This window comes from Podarcis filfolensis (genome assembly GCF_964270895.1).
Source record: "Podarcis filfolensis genome assembly, chromosome: W".
NCBI classification, from domain to species: Eukaryota; Metazoa; Chordata; class Lepidosauria; order Squamata; family Lacertidae; genus Podarcis; species Podarcis filfolensis.
The window spans coordinates 22,600,254-22,623,801 of record NC_139619.1 but is presented as its reverse complement, the minus strand read 5'-3'; the positions used below and the strand labels follow the sequence as shown (position 1 = coordinate 22,623,801).

Genomic DNA, 23,548 nt, shown 5'->3' with positions numbered 1-23,548 from the left:
CACTACAGGCTGAGGTTCACCAGTCAGAAGACTGGAGGTCTTGAAATCTTTGCAGATGCTAGTTTTGGAAGTGACACCACAGATGGTACAAGCACTTCTGGAGTATGCTACATGTACAACCACTGTCTGTTTGGCTGGCTGTGCAAGAAGCAGACGACAGTAAGCCTAAGTTCCTGTGAAGCAGAACTCAATGCTCTGTCATTTTCACTCATGGACTGTGAATGTTTGATGCAACTGTTTAAGGACATCAGAGTTTCTGTGAAATGTCCTATACAAGTGTATCAAGACAATAGATCCTGTTTGGCTTTGCTGAACTCAGAGAGTTGCAAGCAAAGAACCAAGTACTTGCAGATTAAGCTACATCATGCAAGAGAGTGTATTCAGAAAGGACTCATTCAGGTGTCCTACATGGCAGGAAATGAAATTCCTGCTGATCTGTTGTCTAAGGTTGTTAACAGAGAACAACTTAAGGTTTATGTACAGAGGTTGCAATTGGGTTGAACCACAGGTACTACAGGTTACACGGAAAGGGGGAGGATGTTAGGATATTTCCGTTCCACCTTAAAAGGGAGCAGGCTTTGTGAGTCACAGAGTCTGCGTATTTCCTGTTCACAGGTGAACCGGCACCACAGTTCAAGAAGGACATTGACAAACTGGAACGTGTCCAGAGGAGGGCAACCAAAATGGTCAAAGGCCTGGAAACGATGCCTTATGAGGAACGGCTAAGGGAGCTGGGCATGTTTAGCCTGGAGAAGAGGAGGTTAAGGGGTGATATGATAGCCATGTTCAAATATATAAAAGGATGTCACATAGAGGAGGGAGAAAGGTTGTTTTCTGCTGCTCCAGAGAAGCGGACACAGAGCAATGGATCCAAACTACAAGAAAGAAGATTCCACCTAAACATTAGGAAGAACTTCCTGACAGTAAGAGCTGTTCGACAGTGGAATTTGCTGCCAAGGAGTGTGGTGGAGTCTCCTTCTTTGGAGGTCTTTAAGCAGAGGCTTGACAACCATATGTCAGGAGTGCTCTGATGGTGTTTCCTGCTTGGCAGGGGGTTGGACTCGATGGCCCTTGTGGTCTCTTCCAACTCTATGATTCTATGATTCTATGATTCTATGATTCTATGATTCTATGATTCTATGATATGTTTTGTCTATTGCTTTTGTTCTCTCTGTGTGTCTGAACATCGAAGCAGGCAGTTCTGCTTTTTCTTTGTTCTGACCAACGCTGAATAAACTTGTAAATATGCTCTCCTGAGTGCGTCTTTCGCTCTGCGAACTCTGCTGATAGAGCGTGCACCAGCTCTGGAATGTGGCAAGCTATTTCTGAAGCTCGTGTCGCTAATTGACTGATACTATATCTACGGGAGATCGATGGATCATCCGGAATCGACGTGGGGTCATGATGGCCTTTGTCTCCCTGGCAGTATCCCAACAGATAGTTGGCCATCGTGGCCGCATCTAAAGATGGTTTTTTAAGAAGCGGTTTAATAACCGCCTCTTTCAGCGGGTCTGGGAAGGCTCCCTCACGGAGGGAAGCATTCACCACCCCACGAAGCCCATCGCCGAGCCCTTCCCGGCTAGCTTTTATAAGCCAGAATCGGCAAGGATCAGGGAGACAGGTGGTTGGTTTCACTCTCCCAAGCAGCCTGTCCACATCCTCGGAGGTAACAGATTGGAATTGATCCCACACAACTTGACTAGACAGGACTCTAGCACTCTCCCGCCCCAGCCCTGCTCCCACGGTGGAGTCTACCTCTTTCCGAATCTGAGCAACTTTATCTGCAAAAAACTTTGCAAAATCATTGCAGGAGATCATGTGGCCCATACTGGGCCCCAATGGAGCAGGTGGTTCCGCTAAATTGCGAACCACCTGAAAAAGTCTCCTGCTGCTGTTTTCTGCAGATGCAATAGAGGCGGTGAAGAAAGTCTTCTTCGCCGTCGCTACCGCCACTTGGTAGGCTCGACATTGAGCTCTAACCCGTGTCTGGTCAGCTTCAGAATGAGGTTTCCGCCACCGGCGCTCTAGCTGTCTCAGTGATTGTTTCATTGCCCTCAGATCCGTTGAAAACCACGGGGCTGTCCGGGCTCCATGCAATCGGAGAGGGCGCTTCGGAGCCAAACAGTCAATAGCCCTGGTTAACTCCACATTCCAGCGGGCCACCAGGGAATCAGCTGAAAGGCCATCAACATGGGATAAAGCATCCCCTACCACTCTCTGGAAGCCATTTGGATCCATTAAGTGGCAGGGGCGGACCATCTGAATCGGTCCCACCTCCCTGCAGTGGGGATGGGTCACGGAGAAGTCCAGTTGCACCAGGAAGTGATCTGACCATGGCACTTCTTTCGTTTCGCTTTTTTTTAGTGTCAGATCACAAACATCCATAGAGGTAAACACCAGGTCCAAGGCATGTCCGTGGCTATGGGTTGGGCCAGACTTATTCAGGGCCAGCCCCATGGAGGCCATGCTTTCCACGAAGTCCCGAGTGGCCCCTTGTAAGGTCGTGTCGGCATGGATGTTAAAATCCCCTAGGACAACCAAACTAGGTGTCTCCAGGAGAACATCCGCCACGACTTGAAGCAGCTCGGGCAGGGAATCCTTGGTGCAGCGGGGAGGTCGGTACACCAATAGGAATCCTGTACTGCCCCTATTGCCCAACTGGGTCTTCCCAATAGGACGCCTGGTGCAAACTAATGACTTCCTAAAAATCACTGCAAACCCCCCTCCCCGCCCACAAGGCCAAGTCCTCCATCCATGATCAAGTCATGGATGGCAGTGGTCTTATGAATCATTGACCTGGCATTCCACAGCAGCACCTTCAGGTCATGTGCGTATCCCTTGCTGATTCTAGTATCCGTCCGGTTAGGACCAGACCCGGAGGCAGGGATAGTCCTCAAACAACAACAACAACAACAACAACAACAACAACAACAACAACAACGAAGAAGAAGAAGAAGAAGAAGAAGAAGAAGAAGAAGAAGAAGAGGAGGAGGAGGAGGAGGAGGAGGAGGAGGAGGAGGAGGAGGAGGAGGGGGAGGAGGAGGAGGAGTTTGGATTTTATATCCAGCCTTTCACTCCCTTTAAGGAGTCTCAAAGCGGCTAACATTCTCATTTCCCTTCCTCCCCCACAACAAACACTCTGTGAGGTGAGTGGGGCTGAGAGACTTCAAAGAAGTGTGACTAGCCCAAGGTCACCCAGCAGCTGCATGTGGAGGAGCGGAGACGCGAATCCGGTTCCCCAGATTACAAGACTACCGCTCTTAACCACTACACCACACTCTCAGTTGGCAGATTAATTACCCTTTCTTCGCCCAAAGCATGTCCAAAATTCTTAAATCCAATTTTTTATCTGAAGAATTGGAACTAGGAGCGCTCACAGAGACAACGTCCAGGAGATCCGAACTCCCTTGAGGGCTTTCCATCCAGTGCCCTCACCCCTTCCTTCTTTACGAACTCGGGGGTGGTTTGTGGGCAGCTGCGGATGAGACTGCATCTTCCCTTCCACCAGGAAGAATTTGGGAGGCTGATTACTCCCATCTCAGCCTCTAAATTACCTCGTGTGAGCTGGAGAGATGGTATTGTCGGCCATCTTCCGTGGCGCCCCTAGCGGAGCCCCTAGAGTTTTAGATTTGAAATGATATTGTATACATATATGCTGTGGAAGTCTAATGCTACAGTCTTATGCATGCTTACCTGAAAGTGAACCCCACTGAATACTAAGAGATTTACTTCTGAGTAAACATTCATAGGAATCGACTGCTAGTACTGATATATTGGCATGGTGTGTGTGTTGTGGCTTGGATACTAACTGGATTTCCATTGATGGAAGTAACTGGACTTCTTTTTCATTGTATCTGAAGAAGTGTGAATGCACACAAAAGCTTATACCAAGAACAAACCTAGTTGGTCTCTAAGGTGCTACTGGACAATTTTTTTATTTTTTTTGTATATTTGGACCTCCATTGGTGGGAGCATTCCCTGAGCAGAGTTTAGCTCAAAGGATGCTCCTCCCTTTGCTTGATTTCCCCTGCCCCTGAAGCCCTTTGTCTCCCCCACCCACCCACCTCTAATATACTCCAGAGGGGTGAAGGACCCTCCAGGACAGGATGAAAGGCATCACAGGGGATTTACAGAAGGAACAAATAAACATTCTCTCTCTCTGCTCCCTTCTAACACGGGGACCCGCCACTGAATCTTTTAGATCCCTTGGGACTTCCCCACTGTTCCCTTGGGACTCCTCTGACCTGTACTCCTCCTGGTTTTCTCCTGGGAATCATCGCCGTATCTGGTCGCAGTGGCGGCGCCAGCATTACCCCCCCTCCGTTAGCACCTCGTATGACACGGGGCCAGTGACCCTGGTGACTGTGGCAGGTACCCATGCTGGGCCTGTCCCAAAATTATTTGTGTATACTGAGTCCTGGGCCATGAAGGTCCGGGGGTTCCTGCCTTCTGAGCTCTGTCAGAGTGTAGGTGGTCCAGTCTGACTGTGAGGCGCCGGCCCATTAGTAGTTCAGCGGGGCTCCGGCCAGTCGTTGAGCTGCGGGTGCTGTGCTGTGCTAGAAGAAATGTGGCAAGGCGGTACTCCCAATCCCTTGTGTCATGCGGCGGAGGGTGTCCTTGGTGGTCCGCACCATGCACTCTGCTTGGCCATCGGTGGCAGGGTGGAATGGCGCCGAGTGGATGTGTCGGATGGAGTTCTGCGCTGTGAAGGTCTGGAATTCTCCTGATGTAAATGCGGTTCCCTTGCCTGAGACGAGAGTGTCAGGAAGCCCGTGGGTTGCAAACAGCCTGTGTAGTACCTGGATGGCTGCGGACGTGGAAGTGGATGGTACCAGTGTGACTTCCAGCCATTTGGTGTAGGAATCCACCACTATGAAGAATGTTTTCCCCTGAAAGGGGCCAGCGAAGTGCACGTGCAGGCGTGACCATGGTGCTCAGGCGGACTCCCAGGACTGGACTGGGGCCCTTGGGGGATCTGGGCGGGATTCTTGGCAGGCCTGACAGTGTTTGACCCAGGCCTCTATCTCTCTGTCGATCCCCGGCCACCACACATAACTCCTGGCAGTGAGGACCCTTTTGCGGAGGGGCTGGGGAACAATGACCCTGCTTCCCCATAACAGGCACCCCTTGTGGGCCGACAGTTCATGTTTGCAGGTTGTGTAGCCGGCGAATTCTGGCCCGGGGCTGCTGCTGGGCCATCCCCTCCACACCCAGTCCAGGACCCGGGAGATGACACTATCTTTCTTGGAATGGTGTGCAACTTCTTGTGCCTGAATGGGGCGGTCGGGAAGCAGCTCCAGGCTCATAACCTTTTGCGCGGGCGCTGGGTCGGGGCCTGTTTCCGGTAGTGGTAGCCTGCTGAGGGCGTCCGCGTGGCCCATCGCCTTCCCAGGGTGGTGAATCAGTGCATACTGGTAGCTGGCAAGGAAAATTGACCACCTGAGGACGTGAGGAGACAGCACTTGGGGGGTCTGCTTTTCGGGGGCAAACAAGCCAAGCAACGGCTTCTGGTCCGTCACCATGGTAAAGGGCCGCCCGTACAAGAAATCATGGAATTTTTTTACTCCCTTCACAATTGCCAGACCCTCCTTGTTGATTTGCGAGTAGTTCCTCTCGGTTGCATCGAGTGTCTGGGGAAAGTATGCCACCAGTACCTCTCTTCCATCCGGGAGTTGGTGTCCCAGGACAGCGCCGATGCCGTAGGGCGAGGCGTCGCAAGCTAGCACCACCGGCAGGCTCTCGTCAAAGTGCGCCAAGACCGAGTTTGAGACAAGCAAGTCCTTGACTGCCTGGAATGCGGCCTCTTGGCTCTGGCCCCACACCCAAGGGGCTCGCTTGTCCAGGAGTCTGTGTAGGGGCTCCGCTACCACCACCTTATGGGGAAGGAAGGCATGGTAAAAGTTCAATAGACCCAAGAAGGCCTGAAGTTCAGTCTTGCCCTTGGGCGCTGGGGCATCACAAATGGCCCGTACCTTGTCCCCAGTTGGGTGGACCCCTTCTGCGTCCACCATAAATCTCAGAAAGTCCACCTGAGGCACTCCTAGTAGACACTTGTCAGAGCTGCCCGAGGTCCCAGCTCACAAAGGACCAACGCTGCTTTGTTGTTAAGTACGGAAGTCTTTATTGAAGTTCAGTTTCACTTCCAGAGCCGAAGCGTGCAGCTCTACATCTCAAACTTCAGACCGCTGAAGCTCCGTCTGAGTCTCCTCCCCCCAGACACCAGTTTAAGACTCTAGCCTTACTCCACCTCTTCCTCTGCTCTTTCCGCCTCTGGTTCCGCCTGTCTGTCGGGGTCTCGCCCTTTCTAGACTCTTCTGACGCTGAATCCCCTGAGCCTTCCCCCTCCCTCCGGCAGGCTTTAGGAGCTGGTTCCCAATCCAGGTCTCCTGCTGTCCCTCGCGCCTGTACATTTGAACTTGGCGCGCGCGCCCAGCCAGCAACTTTCCTCCTGACCGTTTCACTGCTGCTGTCACTGCTTCCCCCTTCGGGGAGGCTAGCTGCAACTGACCTTCCCTCCGTTCCCCCACTCTCCGATGGAGGCGTGGTCAGCCCTGACTCATCTTCTCTCCCCGCTGGGGGAGACGCTGGTCCTGACACATGTGACTCTTCCCCCCCACTACGCTCTGGTGGGGAGACTGGTCCTGATCCCCCGCTGCTGCTTTGGGGTTCCCCGCTGGCTCCTTGTTTCTGGTGCGTCCCCCCTGGGACCCCCCTTGCCCTGACCATCGGCGCCCCCTTCTGGGAATCTTCTGATTCGATGGAGAAGCTCATGGAATCTCTCGGGTCACTGTCATACTCCCCTACGCTACCCTCGGATTCTTCCCCTTCGCTCTCCATTTCCTCTCTCCCCTGTGCTCCTGCTCCCGAGCCCCTGACAACACTTTTCCCACTTCACCTTGAGCCCCGTCATCTGGAAATGGTGCAGAACGGTGCGGAGGTGGTCCTCAAACTCCTCTGGCATGGGCCCGGCAATCAACAGATCATCGAAGAAGGGGGTGCCGCCAGGAATCCCTTTAAGGAGAGAGTCCATTAGATTCTGGAATATGCCTGGTGCCACGCTGACACCGAATTGCAGCCGCTTTACCCTGAACGCTCCTGTGTGCGTCACAATTGTCTGTGCCTCTGCTGTGGCTTCATCCACCGGCAGCTGTTGATAGGCTTGGGCCAAGTCCAGCTCACCAAAAAATTTTGACCCAGCCAGGGTGGCGATAACATGGCTGACCACTGGCACTGGGTATGCATGGGCCATGAGGGCCTTGTTTATGGTACATTTGTAGTCTGCGCAGATGCGGACCGAACCATTAGGATTGACGGGTGTGACAATTGGGGTTTCCCAGGGGGCATTAGGCACCGGCTCCAGCACTCCTTGCTCCACAAGCCGGTCCAATTCCTCGTCTATACGGGGTTTCAGGGCGAACGGGACCCGGCGGGCCTTGAACCTGACAGGTCATACTGCGGGGTCAAGCTGTAGGGCAATGGGGGGAGGGCCGTATACAGTCCCAATTTCCCATCGAAAACCTCCGGAAATTCCTTGCATATGGCATCCACGTCCACTTGTAAGCTAGTGCGGTTCACCCCAGTAACGGCTAACCCCAGTGGGCCAAACCATGCCAATCCCAGTAAGTTAACGTAGGGGCCCTTGACCACAAGCTAGTCCAGTTGCCGCATCCGCCCTTGCTATTGCACTCTGAAGGTCCCCACCCCCATTGTGGGGACCTTACGTTTCTGGAAGTCCTGGAGGGTGAATGGGGCCGGCCTGAGTTTGGGACCCCCACTTGGGCACAGTTTCTTTAAGGTCCTTGCCGAGATTATGGATACAGTTGAACCCGTGTCAAGCTCCATGCGGCACGGGGCCCCCTCTATCTGTACCTCTACATAAATTTTCTCTATGCTGGGGTGGGGCAACTGGTATACCTGGCAAAGGTAGTTATATGCTGAGATGGTACTGTGTGGGAACAGGGTCCCAGGTTGGCTCCTGATATAGGGAGTTAGATTTATGTTCACTCCCTGCCAAGCATTAAGTAGTCCTTCAGTCTAGCAAGCAAGGCCATGGATAATATCCCAAGTACCAGATGTGCTTTGTGTAACCCCAATAATATATAAGTTCCATGAACACTTCTGCTGGTCAGAACCTTATCTCTGGATAGCCATGACTCTAGCTCCTACTCCAGCTCCTGTTTCAGGATTCATGTCTGTCACTGACAGGATTCTCAATGAACAAAAGAAGAGATGCAAAAGAATTGCAGTGTTCTAGCTTTCTGCTAGTTAGTAAATAAAATATTTCGCCTCCACCCCATTTGTGTGTTCATTGTGTTCCAAATCAAAAAAGAACCTCCCTGTCCATTGGCAGAATATCATATGTTGTTGTTTTCTGCTTACAACCCGTCCAGATGAAGGGCAATTTAGAAAACATTAAAAGAAGTAAAATACTGATGGTTTTGGAAAGTTTGCATAGCCTTGAGCACTAGGTTGTTCAACAAGTGACTAACAAATGGTCAATAAGAACAAGCAAACCTTTTAACTCATTTGGACAGAATTTTAATACAATACCTAGAGAAGGCATCTGAATTCTGCGGCTTTTAAATTAACGTTTATAGTGTAATTCTCAGACCACTTATTTTGGAATTTTCATTTACTTTATGATAAACCAAAGGGACCACTGAGAATTGTACTTTTTAGGTTCTTAATGGCGTTCACAAAGTCTAGAGTTTATTATGAAATAAACATATAAATAACTTTGAAAAACTTTTAACTATCCAATATGTGTGCTGCATTATTAACAAGACACAATTCACAAATTTCCGGGGGAGGAAACTAACAAGAACATTTAATTATCTCACTCATTACAATCACTAGAATTCAATTAATATATGTGCCTGTTGATATTATTAATAAAGCTCCTGATCAAATTAGATTTTGGCTACAGAAAGCAGAATAAACTCTTGTTAAGAGCAATGTGCATATGATGAGGACTGAAAATACACTTCTAACTTTATTAGGCTGCTTGGCATTTTGGTAAGTATGCATTTCATTGATCCATTGGCCAGAAGTGTCTAACTTGTTCTGTGTGGTCAGTGTACATTTAATACATTTAATGAATATTTTTTTTTAGCAGGTATAGATTACCATGCAGGGATGAAAAAAGATGCCTTTGCTGAAATGTCTCAGCTGATAGAATCTCTTCACCAATATTTGGAAGTACAGTTGTACCTTGGATCCCGAACGCCTTGCAAGTCAAATGTTTTGGCTCCCGAATGCCACAAACCCGGAAGTGAGTATTCCAGTTTGCGAACGTTCTTTGGAACCTGAATGTCCAATACGACTTCCGCGGCTTCCGGTTGGCTGAACATTTTTAAACGTTTTGGAAGTCGAACGGACTTCCAGAACGGATTCCATTCGACTTCCGAAATACAGTGGTACCTCGGGTTAAGAACTTAATTCGTTCTGGAGGTCCGTTCTTAACCTGAAACTGTTCTTAACCTGAAACACCACTTTAACTAATGGGGCCTCCCGCTGCTGCTGCCTCGCCACCGCCGCATGATTTCTGTTCTCATCCTGAGGTAAAATTCTTAATCCGAGGTACTATTTCTGGGTTAGTGGAGTCTGTAACCTGAAGCGTCTGTAACCTGAAGCGTCTGTAACCCGAGGTACCACTGTACCACTATATTAATAGCTTGGACTGAAATGCAATCCAAGTGAAACCAAATCTGACATTGGGTGGCTCACTTGAATTAGGAGACAGTAGACTGGTTCTGTAACATAGCTGTCAACTTTTCCCTTTTCTTGCGAGGAATCCTATTCGGAATAAAGGAATTTCCCTTTAAAAAAGGGAAACATTGACAGCTATGTTCTGTAAGGATCTATAGTCCCCCTTGAAGGGTCCTGATCATAGCTCAGGGATGCTCCTGCCCCCAGCTGTGTTTCTGGAATCTTTTTGCTAGGACTCAGAGAAAATTGCCTACCAAAATCCTCCACACAATTTGTGAGCAGTTAATTGGGGGGGGGGGGAGAGATTTTGCTTACAATTATTGGAGGTTAAATTCCCCTGCAGTTTGTTCTTTTCTTTAGGCAACCATGTCCTATATTATTTATTCATATGGGTGGATGAAGAAAACAATGGGCTAAGAGAGATGGTCAAGAAGGACTAGGAGCGAAGACCATTGTTCCCTTCCATATTAAAATAACATTAAACATTATTAAAATGGAATCCACAGCTGCACACAACTTTCATGAATGGTAATGTTGGCCAGCGGGTAGGTTGATAAAGAACATTTGCAAAATCTGTCAGAAAATTATTTTCTGGGAAATTTTGGCTCAGCCCTACATTTTTAAAATTTCTGTTGGTGTGTCAGTAGCACCCTCTCCTGGGAAGCCGGGATCAAGTCACTTTGAGACAGCACCGAAGGTTGTTGGTTGAAGAGCATAGGAGCCATTTTGTTAATGATCACTGCACCAAGAGTACACTGTAGCAAAATGTACAGTGGTACCTCGGGTTACAGACGCTTCAGGTTACAGACTCTGCTAACCCAGAAATCGTACCTCGGGTTAAGAACTTTGCTTCAGGATGAGAACAGAAATCATGCGGCAGTGGGGGGGTCGGCAGCAGGAGGCCCCGTTAGCTAAAGTGGTACCTCAGGTTAAGAACAGTTTCAGGTTAAGAACGGACCTCTGTAATCTTACATCCCTATCCATGGCATTCTCTGTACTGGTACCCTCACTATGGAACGTCCTTTGGGCCAATTTATTGCAGGCTTTAACAAAGGGAGTGCAAATGTTCCTTGCCCCCACCCTCCAAGAAAAAAACCAACCACAGACATTTGTAGCTTAGACAACTTGTGTGCTTTTTTTGTTGGTTTGTTTTCATTGAAATTTTTTTATGGATAACAATGGTTCATATACCATCTCTGTTTTCAATTCAAAGAGTCCTTTCTACAGGTCCGTTACATTCAGTGTGAGGTGCTGCTGTCACAGACATTGTGAAGTTGGGCAGAGAGAGATGTGGGAGAAAGAAGGGGAAATAATGATCTTTAATTATTTTGCATAGTGTATGTGCAGAGTTTTGTGGCACTGACAGGTGGATAGGATCGTAATTTTTTATTTTTAAAAACATATTTTTATTTAAGATTTCTTGCTTTACAAAAGTATGTGCAAGATCTCTTTTTTCAAGTTATATTTTCTACAGATCAGTTTCATTTGTTGAGACATTAGTGTTACATTAGGAAGAAAAGGGGGAAGAGGGGGAGGGGGAATGGTGGGTGGGATGGGGTTGGGTGGCAATACTTCTGTTCTACTTGGTGTATGTGTGGGGTTTTGTGTCAGCGTCGCTTGTGTGGGTTCTGTTTGCTACTCACTTGTATTCCTTTGGTGGTGAGAGAGGTTGGGGTTGGCCTAGGGTGTGGTTGTTTGTTTGTGATTGGCTGTGGTGAACTTTGTTTCCATGTGTGAGTGGGGTGGGTGGGTGTTGTGAATCAGGTTAGCCAGATCAGGGGCGAAGGAAGGCTCTCCAGCACCCGGGGCGGGGTGTCGAGGGGCGGGGCAAACCACCCAAAGGGGCGGGGCAAACTGCTCAGTGGTGCATGTGCAGTGTCACAACATACGGCACCAATATTTTGAGAGGCTTCAGGCACCATTATTCCCCCCCCCAACCCAGATATTTTACTCTTGGTGTGGTGGTACAACCATTGGCCCCACGCATGGCTATGTGAGGAGAACCTGAGCTTACAGGGTTAAACAGCTCAGAGTGTACGCCCTGCCTACCATTTGGGAGGGGGGAGAGATTCTGCGTCATTTCCGAGAGTCTCCAGCCTTTGTTCTCCCTCTACTTTCGCTTTTGAGGAGAGTGGACGTGTTTTCACGATGCTGTTCGACAATGGATAGTCTGCTGTAAATAAAAACTGCTTTTAGCTGCTAAGATCCTGAGTGGACTTTATTTAAGCACACTGAAGAAAGCACTTGAGTTTGCAGCTTTCTCTGGCTGCTGCTTATCTCTGCGTTTGCTCAGAGCCTTTGGAATGTGGCCTTTGAAGTCCGGAGGCCTGGCTGGTAGCTGCGCAGCCGAAGCGGGCTGGACGCCAAGGCTTATCTGAGCAATAAATATTCTTCAGGCTATGTAGCTTTGGACTCCCAGAACAAAAATAGCTTGGCACCTGTGGCTTGGGTTGCAGTCAGTAAACTCGCTTGATGAATGAGCCAGCTCTGCTTCCTCCAAGTCTCCTCACCTGCTATTGTAGGGAGCTGAGAAATTGTTCTTTTATCATGTTGTCTGAAGGAAATGGGGAACATGTATCAAAGAAGTGGCTCTGTATTTTTCAGTTCTGCTTTCTACTCCTCCTTAGAAAAATCATGAGCAAAATGGCAAAAAGGCACATATTATTATTCTTTTCATCCGAACTGAACTGGTGGAGTGAGAATTTTGAAGCTGGAAAGTTTAGCATTAAATACACTCTACCTAAAGGGGATATTTTAACAGCTTGGAAATGAGTAAGGAGGAGGAGCTAAAATGCTTCAGGGGCTCAACTACCTTCCCTAAGAGGAAAGTCTGAAGTGTGAAGGGATTCTTCATTTGGGACAGCGAAGAGATGAGACAGCCCATGGGAGGAACTGATGGGAATTTATAAAAAATATATCATGTTATGGAGAGGTGGAAAGTTATAGATTGTTCTCTTCATACAGTACTAGAACTCAGGTTCACCTAAATGGGTTGGTCAATAGTATTTTTTTTTTTTTATAATATTTTTATTAAGATTTTTACATTACAAAAAATAAAAACAAACAGAAAAAGAAAAAAGAGAAGAAAAAAAAAAGATCTTTCCATCACATTATTTTTCATTTACTTGTTTCTTGGACCTCCTCATACCTCTCTTTTTTGTATTCCAATTCACTTTATTAACTCAGCAATTTGTTTCCCTCTTTATTCTACCCAAATCCTTATTCTTAAATTGTTACGTTCTTAATATTTTACTTTAATAAACCCATTATTTTTTTTTCCATATTCTTTTAACTCATTACAGCTAGAAATCTCTTAATTTTAATCCAACATTATTCTAAAATTCATTCATTTTACAATATTTCTGTAAATACTCTTTAAATTTCTTCCAATCTTCTTCCACTGACTCTTCCCTCTGGTCTCGGATCCTGCCGGTCATTTCCGCCAATTCCATATAGTCCATCACCTTCATCTGCCATTCTTCCAGAGTGGGTAAATCTTGTGTCTTCCAATGTTTTGCAATAAGTATTCTTGCTGCTGTTGTGGCGTACATAAAGAAAGTTCTATCCTTCTTTAACACCAATTGATCAACCATGCCCAGGAGAAAGGCCTCTGGTTTCTTCAAGAAACTATATTTAAATACTTTTTTCAATTCATTATATATCATCTCCCAGAAGGCCTTGATCCTTGGGCACGTCCACCAAAGGTGAAAAAATGTGCCTTCATTTTCTTTGCATTTCCAACATTTGTTATCGGGCAAGTGATAAATTTTTGCAAGCTTGACCGGGGTCATGTACCACCTATAAATCATTTTCATAATATTCTCTCTTAAGGCACTACATGCCGTAAATTTCATACCTGTGGTCCATAACTGTTCCCAGTCAGCAAACATTATATCATGTCCAACATCTTGTGCCCATTTAATCATTGCAGATTTAACCGTTTCATCCTGCGTATTCCATTTTAACAGCAAGTTATACATTCTTGAAAGTATCTTAGTTTTAGGATCTAGCAATTCTGTTTCTAATTTTGATTTTTCCACCTGGAAGCCAATTTTCTTATCCAGATTATATGCCTCCATTATCTGATAATAATGGAGCCAATCTCGCACTTTGTTCTTTAGTTTCTCAAAACTCTGCAATTTTAATCTATCTCCATCTTGTTCCAAAATTTCCCAGTATTTCGGCCATTTAGCCTCCATATTAAGCTTTTTCTGAGCTTTCGCTTCCATCGGTGACAGCCACCTTGGGGTTTTATTCTCCAATAAGTCTTTATACCTTATCCAAACATTAAACAGTGCTTTCCTAACAATATGATTTTTAAATGCTTTATGGGCTTTGACCTTATCATACCACAGATATGCATGCCATCCAAATACATTGTTGAACCCTTCCAAGTCCAAGATGTCTGTGTTTTCAAGAAGTAGCCATTCTTTCAGCCAGCAGAAAGCTGCTGATTCATAATAAAGTTTAAGGTCCGGCAGGGCAAATCCACCTCTTTCCTTTGCATCCGTTAATATTTTAAATTTTATTCTAGGCTTCTTGCCCTGCCAGACAAATCTTGAGATATCTCTTTGCCACTTCTTGAAACAATCCATCTTGTCCACAATTTGTAATGCCTGAAACAGAAACAGCATTCTCGGCAATACATTCATTTTTATAGCTGCAATACGGCCCAGCAAGGAAAGTTTCAGATTTGACCATATTTCTAGATCTTTTTTCACTTCGCCCCAGCATTTTTCATAGTTATCTTTAAATAAATTCCCATTTTTTGCTGTCATATTGATCCCCAAGTATTTAACTTTCTTAACCACTGTTAAACCTGTCATATTCTGGAACCTCTCCCTCTCAGTTTGTGTTAAATTTTTCTCTAAAACCTTAGTTTTTGACTTGTTCAGTTTAAACCCTGCAACCTGACCAAATTCTTGTATCAACTCTAAAACCCTTTTACCACTAGATTCTGGCTCCTGTAAGGTCAAAACTAAGTCATCTGCGAATGCTCTCAGTTTGTACTGTCTAGCTCCAACCTGTATGCCCTTCACTGACTGGTCCCTTCTAATCATATTTAACAAAACCTCCAGAACCGATATAAAAAGCAATGGGGAAATTGGGCAACCTTGTCGTGTCCCTTTTTCTATTTTAAATTCTTCCGTCACCACATTGTTCACAATTAATTTTGCCTTTTGTTCTGAATATATTGCACTTATACCATTTTCAAAACCCTGGCCTACCCCCATACCCTGTAGATTTCTTTTCATAAAAGTCCAAGAAATGTTGTCAAAGGCTTTCTCCGCATCTACAAATATCAAAACTGCCTTAGTGTTTATATTCTCTTGCAATTTTTCTATAATGTTAATTATATTTCTCACATTATCAGAAAGATGTCTTCCTGGGAGAAAGCCAGCTTGGTCTTTATGTATCACTTCCACTAACACCTTTTTTAGTCTTTTTGCTAAAATGTCAGCAAATATTTTATAATCCACGTTAAGCAGTGATATGGGACGGTAGTTCTTAAGCTGAGTCTTTTCAGTCTCCGTTTTCGGTACAAGTGTAATATATGCTTCTTTCCACGATTCTGGTGCCACTTTCCCCTGCATTATTTCATTACAGACTTCCTTCAAAGGTTGCACTAACCATTCCTTTAAAGATCTATAATATCTAGAAGTCAGTCCATCCGGCCCTGGAGATTTACCCAATTGCATATTTTGGATGGCACCTTCTATCTCCTGTTCAGTTATTTTATCACTTAACATTAGTTTGTTTTCTTGAGAGATTTTTTGTAATCCATTTTTCACCAAAAATTGGTCCAAATCAATTTCTCTCTGTGGCCCTTGTGTATATAATTGTTTAAAATACCTCTGGAAGCAGTTTCTAATTTCAGCTGGGTTCTGTATATTCCTTCCTTCCACTTCTAAGTTTATGATTGTGTTTTGTTTTTGTCTTTTTTTCATTTGCCAAGCCAGGAGTTTCCCACACTTATTGGCTGACTCGAATGTCTTTTGTCTCATTTGTTTGATTTTCCATTCAATCTCTTGATTCATCATTTTCATGAGTTCCACTTGATATAACTTTATTTCTCTCAATATCTCCTGTGACTTAGGTTTAACTCTCAATTTTTTTTTCGCCTTCTTTTATTTTCTCCAAAAATTTTTCCCTCTTCTCATTTTGGATTCTCTTTTTTAAAGCATTCTGTTGTATCAAGAACCCTCTCATCACCGCCTTACTAGCATCCCAGATTACTCTTTTTTCCACACCAGAATTCATATTTATCTCAAAATAGTCTCTCAAGGTTTTTTGGGCCTTCTTTACAATTTCTTCATCTCTAAATAAGGTGTCATTCATCCTCCATCTGAAGGAGCCGGTTGATATCAATTTCATCTCCATTTTAACAGCATTATGGTCAGAGCAGGTTTTAGGGCAGATTTCCACTTTCTTAATCTTTGGTGCCATACCTCTAGTTACCCATATTTGGTCAATTCTAGTCCATGTCATTTTGGCTTCAGAAAAGAAGGTTCCCTCCTTAGCCAAGGGGTTCCTTATTCTCCAAATGTCCACTAAATCCAAGTTGTCTGTCATCTCAAAAAAGGTCTTCGGTAGTCTACCATCCTTGGTGACTACCTGCTTTTGTGCCTTATCCATATGTGTAGATACCACTCCATTCATATCTCCCAGCAAAACGAGATTGTAATCCATATAGTCCATCAGGGTCTCGTGCAACCTTTTAAAAAATTCAGATTTCCCCTCATTTGGAGCATAAACGCCAACTATCAAAAATTTCTCTCCCTGTATTTGAATTTCCACTGCCACAATTCTTCCTTGGTCATCTTTAAATATAAATTTCGGTTGCAATCTTTCTTTTACATATATAACAACTCCTCTTTTTTTCACTTTATCCGATGAAATAAACTCCTGACCAAGTCTTTTGTTGACCAACAATTTCCTGTGTGATCTTGTTATATGAGTTTCTTGTAAACAAATCAAGTCCAATTGCTCCTTTTTTAATAAATGAAATACAGATCTCCTCTTCTGAGGGGAATTTAGACCATTAAAATTCCAGCTTAATAGTTGCAGAGCCATGATGTAGGTACTATGCTTCTCCTCCCACTGCACCCAATGCCTGTTCCTGGTCAGTTGGTGGTACCACCTTCTTCAGCCGCTCTTTTAACCCAGGAGGAAGATCTGGTATATCCAAGGTTTCACTTACAAGTGATCTTAGCTCTCCTTAAACTTTCTTCTGCAGATCTTCTCCGTGGTCTCTCCAAAATTTTGTTTTGTCGTCCTCTGATTTTATTCTTATCTTCTTGCCTTTATAACTGAAGGACAAACCTTGAGGGAATTCCCACCTAAAGAGGATTCCGTTGCTTCTCAACAGAGCAGTCAAGTCCTTATAATTGGACCTAAGGTCCAAAAGATGTTTCGGAATATCCTTAAATAGTTCCACTCTTGACTGATGTATTACCAAAGTTTTCTGGAAATGTAAGCTCAAAATTTTATCCCTCTCCTCTTTAGTTCGAAAGGTAATAAGACAGTCTCTTACTTTGTTCTTTCTCCCTCCTTTCCCCAATCTAAAGGCACTCACTATCTTGAAACTGTCCTTCTCTAAGTCGGGGTTCCAAAAATCAGCAAATTCTTTTGTAAGGAATTCAATCAGATTATTCTTCTCCAGTTCAGGGATCGCCCTGGCCCTCAAATTTGTCTGTTTCTCTCTCAGTTCAAACATAGAGAGAGTTGACTTATGCTCCTGTAGTTGTCTATGTATTGGTGGTATCTTCTCTTCTACCACAGTAGCTGTGTAGGTTGCAATTTCTTTTGCCTCATCAGCTGTCTTTCGTATTGAAGATGATTCCTGGACTAGCCTCTCGATGGTCTCAGTATTAGTATTTACTTTCTGGCCCAAGTTATTAATACTTGTGGTATTTTGATTAATACTTGTAGTGTTCTGATCAATTTTATTTGATGCTTCAGCAAGTTGTCTACTTATTTTGTCCAGAGACTCATTTATTCTACTCAGAGCTTGAGCTAAGGCATCATCAGCCGCCATACCTTTAGATTTGGGTTGTACCAATGGTGTTGTTGTTGTTGTTGTTGGCAAACCAGAGGAGCTGGGTACTGAACTTCTCCTCTGCAGTCCAATATCTGTACGCAAAAGTTTCCCAGATCTGGTTGCTTGTTGAGACTCTAATTTGTCTTTCCCATCAGCCATAACCTCCAAATAGAGACCAAGGTCAGTTGCACATTCAAAGTCAAAGTCTTTCAAGGTCAGTCCCACACTCAAAGACAAAGCTTATTTTGAAATGGAAAATTCCTTTAGTCCAGCTGCAGTTGCAGCATTCCAATTTCCTCCAGGGGGACACAATGTTAACAGGAACCAATAATGTTTTTAAAGTCACTTACTTTCCTTTTCGTCCCCCAGTCTCCAAAGGACAACGTTTTTGCTTTTTTGTTTCAATTTATTTGTAAGATGTTACTTTGAAATCAGGAGAAACCAAACAATAAAAATGTATCTTAGTTATATCCTCAAATGCAGAGTTAGTTGTTGCAAGGTAGAGATACTTTCAGCGACAGCACACTTCCCCAAGCAGTATTTACAGTTCACGGCAGCCGGTCTCAGGGGTTTGAGCAGTGGATTTAGCTGCTTTTTCTCTCTCTTTTTACAGGGAAATGCTGTTCAAATCTTTCCCCCTCCTCTCCCTGCATCAGAGGGGGGTTAAAACTTGTTTAATGTTCGGATAGCAGACTTTAACAAAGTCCTTTTAAATTCCTGCTTATATCTTCATTGCTTTACTTCTTTACAAAAAGCGGGAGGCAGACTTCCTTTTTATACCTCTCCGCCTTCGGTGCCAAATCTTTTAAATCAATTCCTTTAATTGTCGAATTAATCCTACTCACGGATCGTTGGTCTTGGTTTCAAATTTCAAGGAAGAAGGCAGCGCTCTCCGGCAACGGCTTAGCGGCTTCACTCCACGGAACAAGCAGACGACTCACAGCACAGCGCCAATTCCCCGCTCAGCTCCGGGACCCAAAACTGAGCTCCTTTGCCGATTGGGGGGGCGCAAAAAGGTGCCCGCCGAGTCCCACGTCCACAGGCTTCACCCGCCTGTGGTTTATACGGGTCCCCGCTGCGCCGTAGCGGTAAGAACCCCAGTTTCCGCGGAGCCAGTCCCCTCCGTTTAAGGGGAATCAGCCATTTTTCCGAAGCGCCACCCCGGAAGTAATGGGTTGGTCAATAGTAGACTCAAAACACACAAAAATTAATAATTTATAGTTATCTTACGGAATTCATTGCCACTGAAAGTTGTGATAGCCACTTACTGTTAAAGAAAGGAGGAGTATAGGCTGATCAACTGCTATTACCCACCACCATCACTGTCATCATCTTACTGTATACTGTCCTTCCTCCCACAGGAGGGAACTACTAAAACATGCTAAAATACAAGCGTCAGTGCAGTAAGAAACTACATAAGTGAAAGAAACCTCACTTTACACATACAGACCTGTGCTACAACTGCTAAAACTTAATGGGAATAATTGTTGCTTTCACACTTGCTTGTGGACTTCCTGCAGCACCAGATTGCCCAGTATTGGTGAAAAGCCCTCTGAATTAAATAAACCCTTGGTACGATCCAGTAGGGCTCTCTGTATGTTTTTGTGAAAAGGAAATTACATGGTAACCATGCCTCCATGTGTACAGTGAAAAAGAGGAGACTGAGAGGAGATATGATAGTGAGGCATCTGATCAAGCCCTGTATTTTAAAATGAGCTTAAAGATTTGCAAATGTTTGTATGTTTCATGCCAGGCAGAAAACCAGCTGGCTAAGTACTTTTTTTCCAGTTGTTTATCTTTCTGCTCTCCTGGACAAGGGCCCCCCTGATTTATAGCAGTAGCAGGAGACAGGTTTCTCAAGGTTGTAAAAGGGAAATACAGGCTGGGAGCAAAGGTTACACTGACCCTACATATTACAGAATACAATCAAGCTGCAAAAACACTAATTGAGAGTTGGTAAATAGTAAGATCTCTGTTTAGATAGAACTTAATACCACGAGCCATCTGTTTTAGCCATTTGTTTTGGAATGTAGGGGCAAAAGGGGCAAAAGGTGATCTGGTAATTAAGGTGCCTTGTCGAGGCAAATGTAAGATATATGGCTACTTGTCTGCCATTTATGGATAGAAGGAAATATAGCTCTTTGTCTCCCATAAAAGGTAATAGGAAATGGGTGTATCTTTTATGATTGGTTCTAGCAAACAGCCAATAGGAATTTCAACCAGGCTGATTGGACAGAGGCAGCCAAAGGAGGAGCAAGGGGGCTGGGCTGAGGAAATATAAGTGCTGGCCATCAGGGCTGGAGTGGGCAGAGCTTTGGTAACCATATACCACTGTGTCTATCATTTATTTGTCTGACAAATAAATTATTATTTTAATTTCTCTATTGCTGCGTTGAATATTTCATTCCAGCTAAGCGTTAACCACAAGCAGGGTGCTACAATAGCTGTCTTCAAATATCTCAAGGGCTGTCACATGGAAGAGGAAACAAGTTTGTTTTCTCCTGCTCTGGAGGGGAGGACTCAAACCAATGGCTTCAAATACAAGAAATGAGATTCCAGCTAGTATTAGGAAAAACTGTCTGATGTTAAGAGCTGTTTGACAGTGGAATGATCCCCTTTCGAAAATGAAATGCTCTCCTTCCTTGGAGGTTTTAAAGCAGAGGTCAGATGGCCATCTGTCATGAATGCTTTAGCTGAGGTTCCTGCATTGCAGGGGGTTGGACTAAATAACAACAACAACAACAATAAAATTATTTATATCCCACCCTCCCCAGCCAAAGCCGGGCTCAGAGCTGCTAGCAACACTAAAAATAACACAATTTACATAAAATCACAATCAATTAATTGAAATACATTCTAAAATCAATTCAGAGTCAAATTAATGGCAACCATTGGGCTAGAGTTCTATGGGTATTACAGAAGGAGGGGGTCAGACTGTGCCTTGGCCAAAGGCCTAGTGGAACCCCCAGGGTTCCCTTCCAACTCTACAATTCTATGATTCTATGTTGAGAAATCTAGTACATATAAGGTGCATGGACTCTAGCCAGGGACCCTGGTTCCTTACTTGCCAGAAGAGAGATACCAGTAGGCGCTCTATTGCAACATCAAATTCTGTAGTTGTCAGGTGGCACAAGGGTGCCAGTAGGGCAAGGTTAGTGTAGGCAATACTGAACTGTACCTCCATTGGCCTCTTTGTGGTTTGTGTAAATAATTCCGTGGCAATATGGCTAACAAGGGTAACTCACAGGCCCCCTCCGGTGTTCAGGGCGGTTCTCAGGTACCTTCTATACCTTGCAATCCTCAGGCTTTTTTTATATATAAATATTTTTATTAGTTTTCCAACACAATTATACATTTTTCTCTATGTTTTAACAAATTAATCTTTTTTGACTTCCTTCCGCTTCTCTGGTAATCATCCATATTTACTCTTCGAAACGCATTCACTTCATTGTACTGCCATTTGTCTTCCCTTCCCTTTCTATTTCTTTTTGACAATACATCTCAAACATTTACAGTGCTTCTTGAAACCCCACTAGCGTTGTTTGCACATCACATACATTTTTCAGATAATCTACAAACTTTCCCCAATCTTCGATGAACTTTTGGTTTCGAACATATCTTATTTTCCCAGTCAATCTGTCCAGTTCCGCATAGTCCGTTAATTTCAGTCTCCATTCTTGTATCGTCGGTACTTCCTCTTGTTTCCATTTCTGGGCCAATAAAATTCTTGCTGCTGTAACTGCATACTGGAAAAGTTTACAGTCTTTCCTTCTTATTTCATTTCCTGTAATCCCTAAAAGAAAAGCTTCTGGTTTCTTAACAAAAGTATATTTTAACATCTTTTTCAATTCATTATATATTGCTTCCCAAAAGCTCCTCACTTTCTTACATTCCCACCACATATGGTAAAACATTCCCTCTTTTTCTTTACATTTCCAACACTTATTGCATGTTTTATACATTTTTGCAAGTTTTACCGGTGTGATGTACCATCTATAAAACATTTTCATAACATTTTCCTTCAGCGCCGTGCATGCAGTAAATTTTAAATTTTCTTTCCACAATTTTTCCCAGTCTTCAAATTGAATATTATAACCAAAATCTTTGGCCCATTGTATCATTACCGATTTGACCTCTTCATCTTTCGTGTACCATTCCAACAATATCTTATACATTTTTGACAAAATTTTATATTCATTATTTATTATGTCTGTTTGGAACTTAGAATCTTTTCCTTCATAACCACTTTCCTTTATATCTTTTTTAAACATTTCGTTTACCTGCAGAGAGCTTGCTGGGGAGACCATGCATTAAAAAGGGACTCAAAAATAACTTAAACAAGGTTTTAATAAGAAAAACAAAAACTCCATTTACACTAAATACATCAACAAACCAGACCCAACCACCAACCCATCCCCCAGGGTAATGGGAGAGCTAGGTGCTGCTCCTTATATACTACACCCAATTGCTGACAGAGCTTAATCAATACAACTCAGCAGCACCTGCTATGTTTCACAGCTGTAAAGCTGGGTCTCGTTATTTAGCTCTGGCCCTTGCTCTGGCCCCTTAAAGACATACACATCGAGTGGAACAATGATGATTAGCTGTGGGAGGAGCTTATCAGAGCTTGCAGGGAAGCAGCTGAAGAAGGAGCAAAAAGGGTTTTCTCGTGTGTGTGTTTCTTTGTGGCTGATTAGCTGCTCTCCCTGTGCAAAGGTCAGAGGGGGCAGGGTTTCTGTTGAGGCAGGTGATTAGCTGTGGGAGGAGCTTATCAGAGCTTGCAGGGCAGCGGCGCGCGTCTAGCGGCACGTGCAGTTTGATCCATCTTTTAGATTTAGGGGAGCTAGTCTCAAACGTTTGTTGGGGGAGACCTAGGTTTTTTTGGGGGGGGAGTTATTTGTCCTGTCTTCACGCTTTTTATGATGGAGGACCGCTGTAGCCACCCCCAACGACACGTTCTCAAGATGGAGGGTGAGGGAACAGCTGCAGTCACCTGTGGTTCCTGCGCAATGTTTGCCATCTTGCCAAAGGTTGCAGGCAGCTTTACCTGCAGCAATTGCATGTTGATTGCCCTCTTAGAAGACAAAGTCCAGCAACTGGAGGAACATGTAGCTACGCTCCAAAGAATTAGAGAGCTGGAGCTCTTCTTGGAAGCAACAGAGCACACCATCTCCACCAAGGAGGAGACAGGGGACTCCCCTGAGAAGGAGGCTAGTTCACCAACACAGGAGCCAGAAATATGGAGAAACGTGACTCAAAGAAGTAGGAGGCCCAGGGTTCGCTCTGATTGTTCAGAAATACACAATCGCTTTGAGGTCCTCTCCCCTAGCATGGAAGACGAAGAGCAGACTCCATTTGAGGATCTCTCCCTCATTACAGTCGATCAGGTATATGAAGACAAGCAGCAAAGTCAGTCCTCAGGGAATGTGCAGGCGACCTTGGAACGGACAGCTCACGGAAGAACCCCGACCAAACCTAAGAGGAGGCGTGTAGTGGTGATAGGGGATTCCCTACTGAGGGGAACAGAAGCAGTGATCTGTGGGCCTGACAAGATGTCTCGGGAAGTGTGCTGTCTCCCCGGGGCTAAGATCCAAGATGTAACTGAACGACTGCAAGGAATCATAAAACCCACTGACAAATACCCCTTCCTCTTGGTTCATGTGGGAACCAATGACACTGCAAGCAATAGCCTCCAGAAGATCAAAAGAGACTACGAGGCTCTGGGCAGGAAATTGAAGCAATTAAATGCACAAATTGTCATCTCATCTGTCCTCCCAGTTGAACGACGTGGCCCAGGGA

At 44.7% G+C, this 23,548-nt stretch overlaps 1 protein-coding gene across 1 annotated transcript in view; it reads right to left on the bottom strand.

The window, feature by feature from the left end:
* Positions 1 to 204: 204 nt before the first annotated feature.
* The window catches only part of LOC310753714 (uncharacterized protein), a gene marked incomplete at its 3' end in the record, with an annotated part of 149,837 nt that continues 126,493 nt past the window's right edge, over positions 205 to 23,548 (bottom strand). The window contains exons 2-3 of the mRNA XM_083595065.1: positions 1,554 to 2,259; positions 205 to 215 (exon numbers count right to left, since the gene is read on the bottom strand). Of these exons, the coding sequence (XP_083451191.1) occupies positions 205 to 215; positions 1,554 to 2,259 (717 nt within the window). The remainder of the gene's footprint in view (positions 216 to 1,553; positions 2,260 to 23,548) is intronic.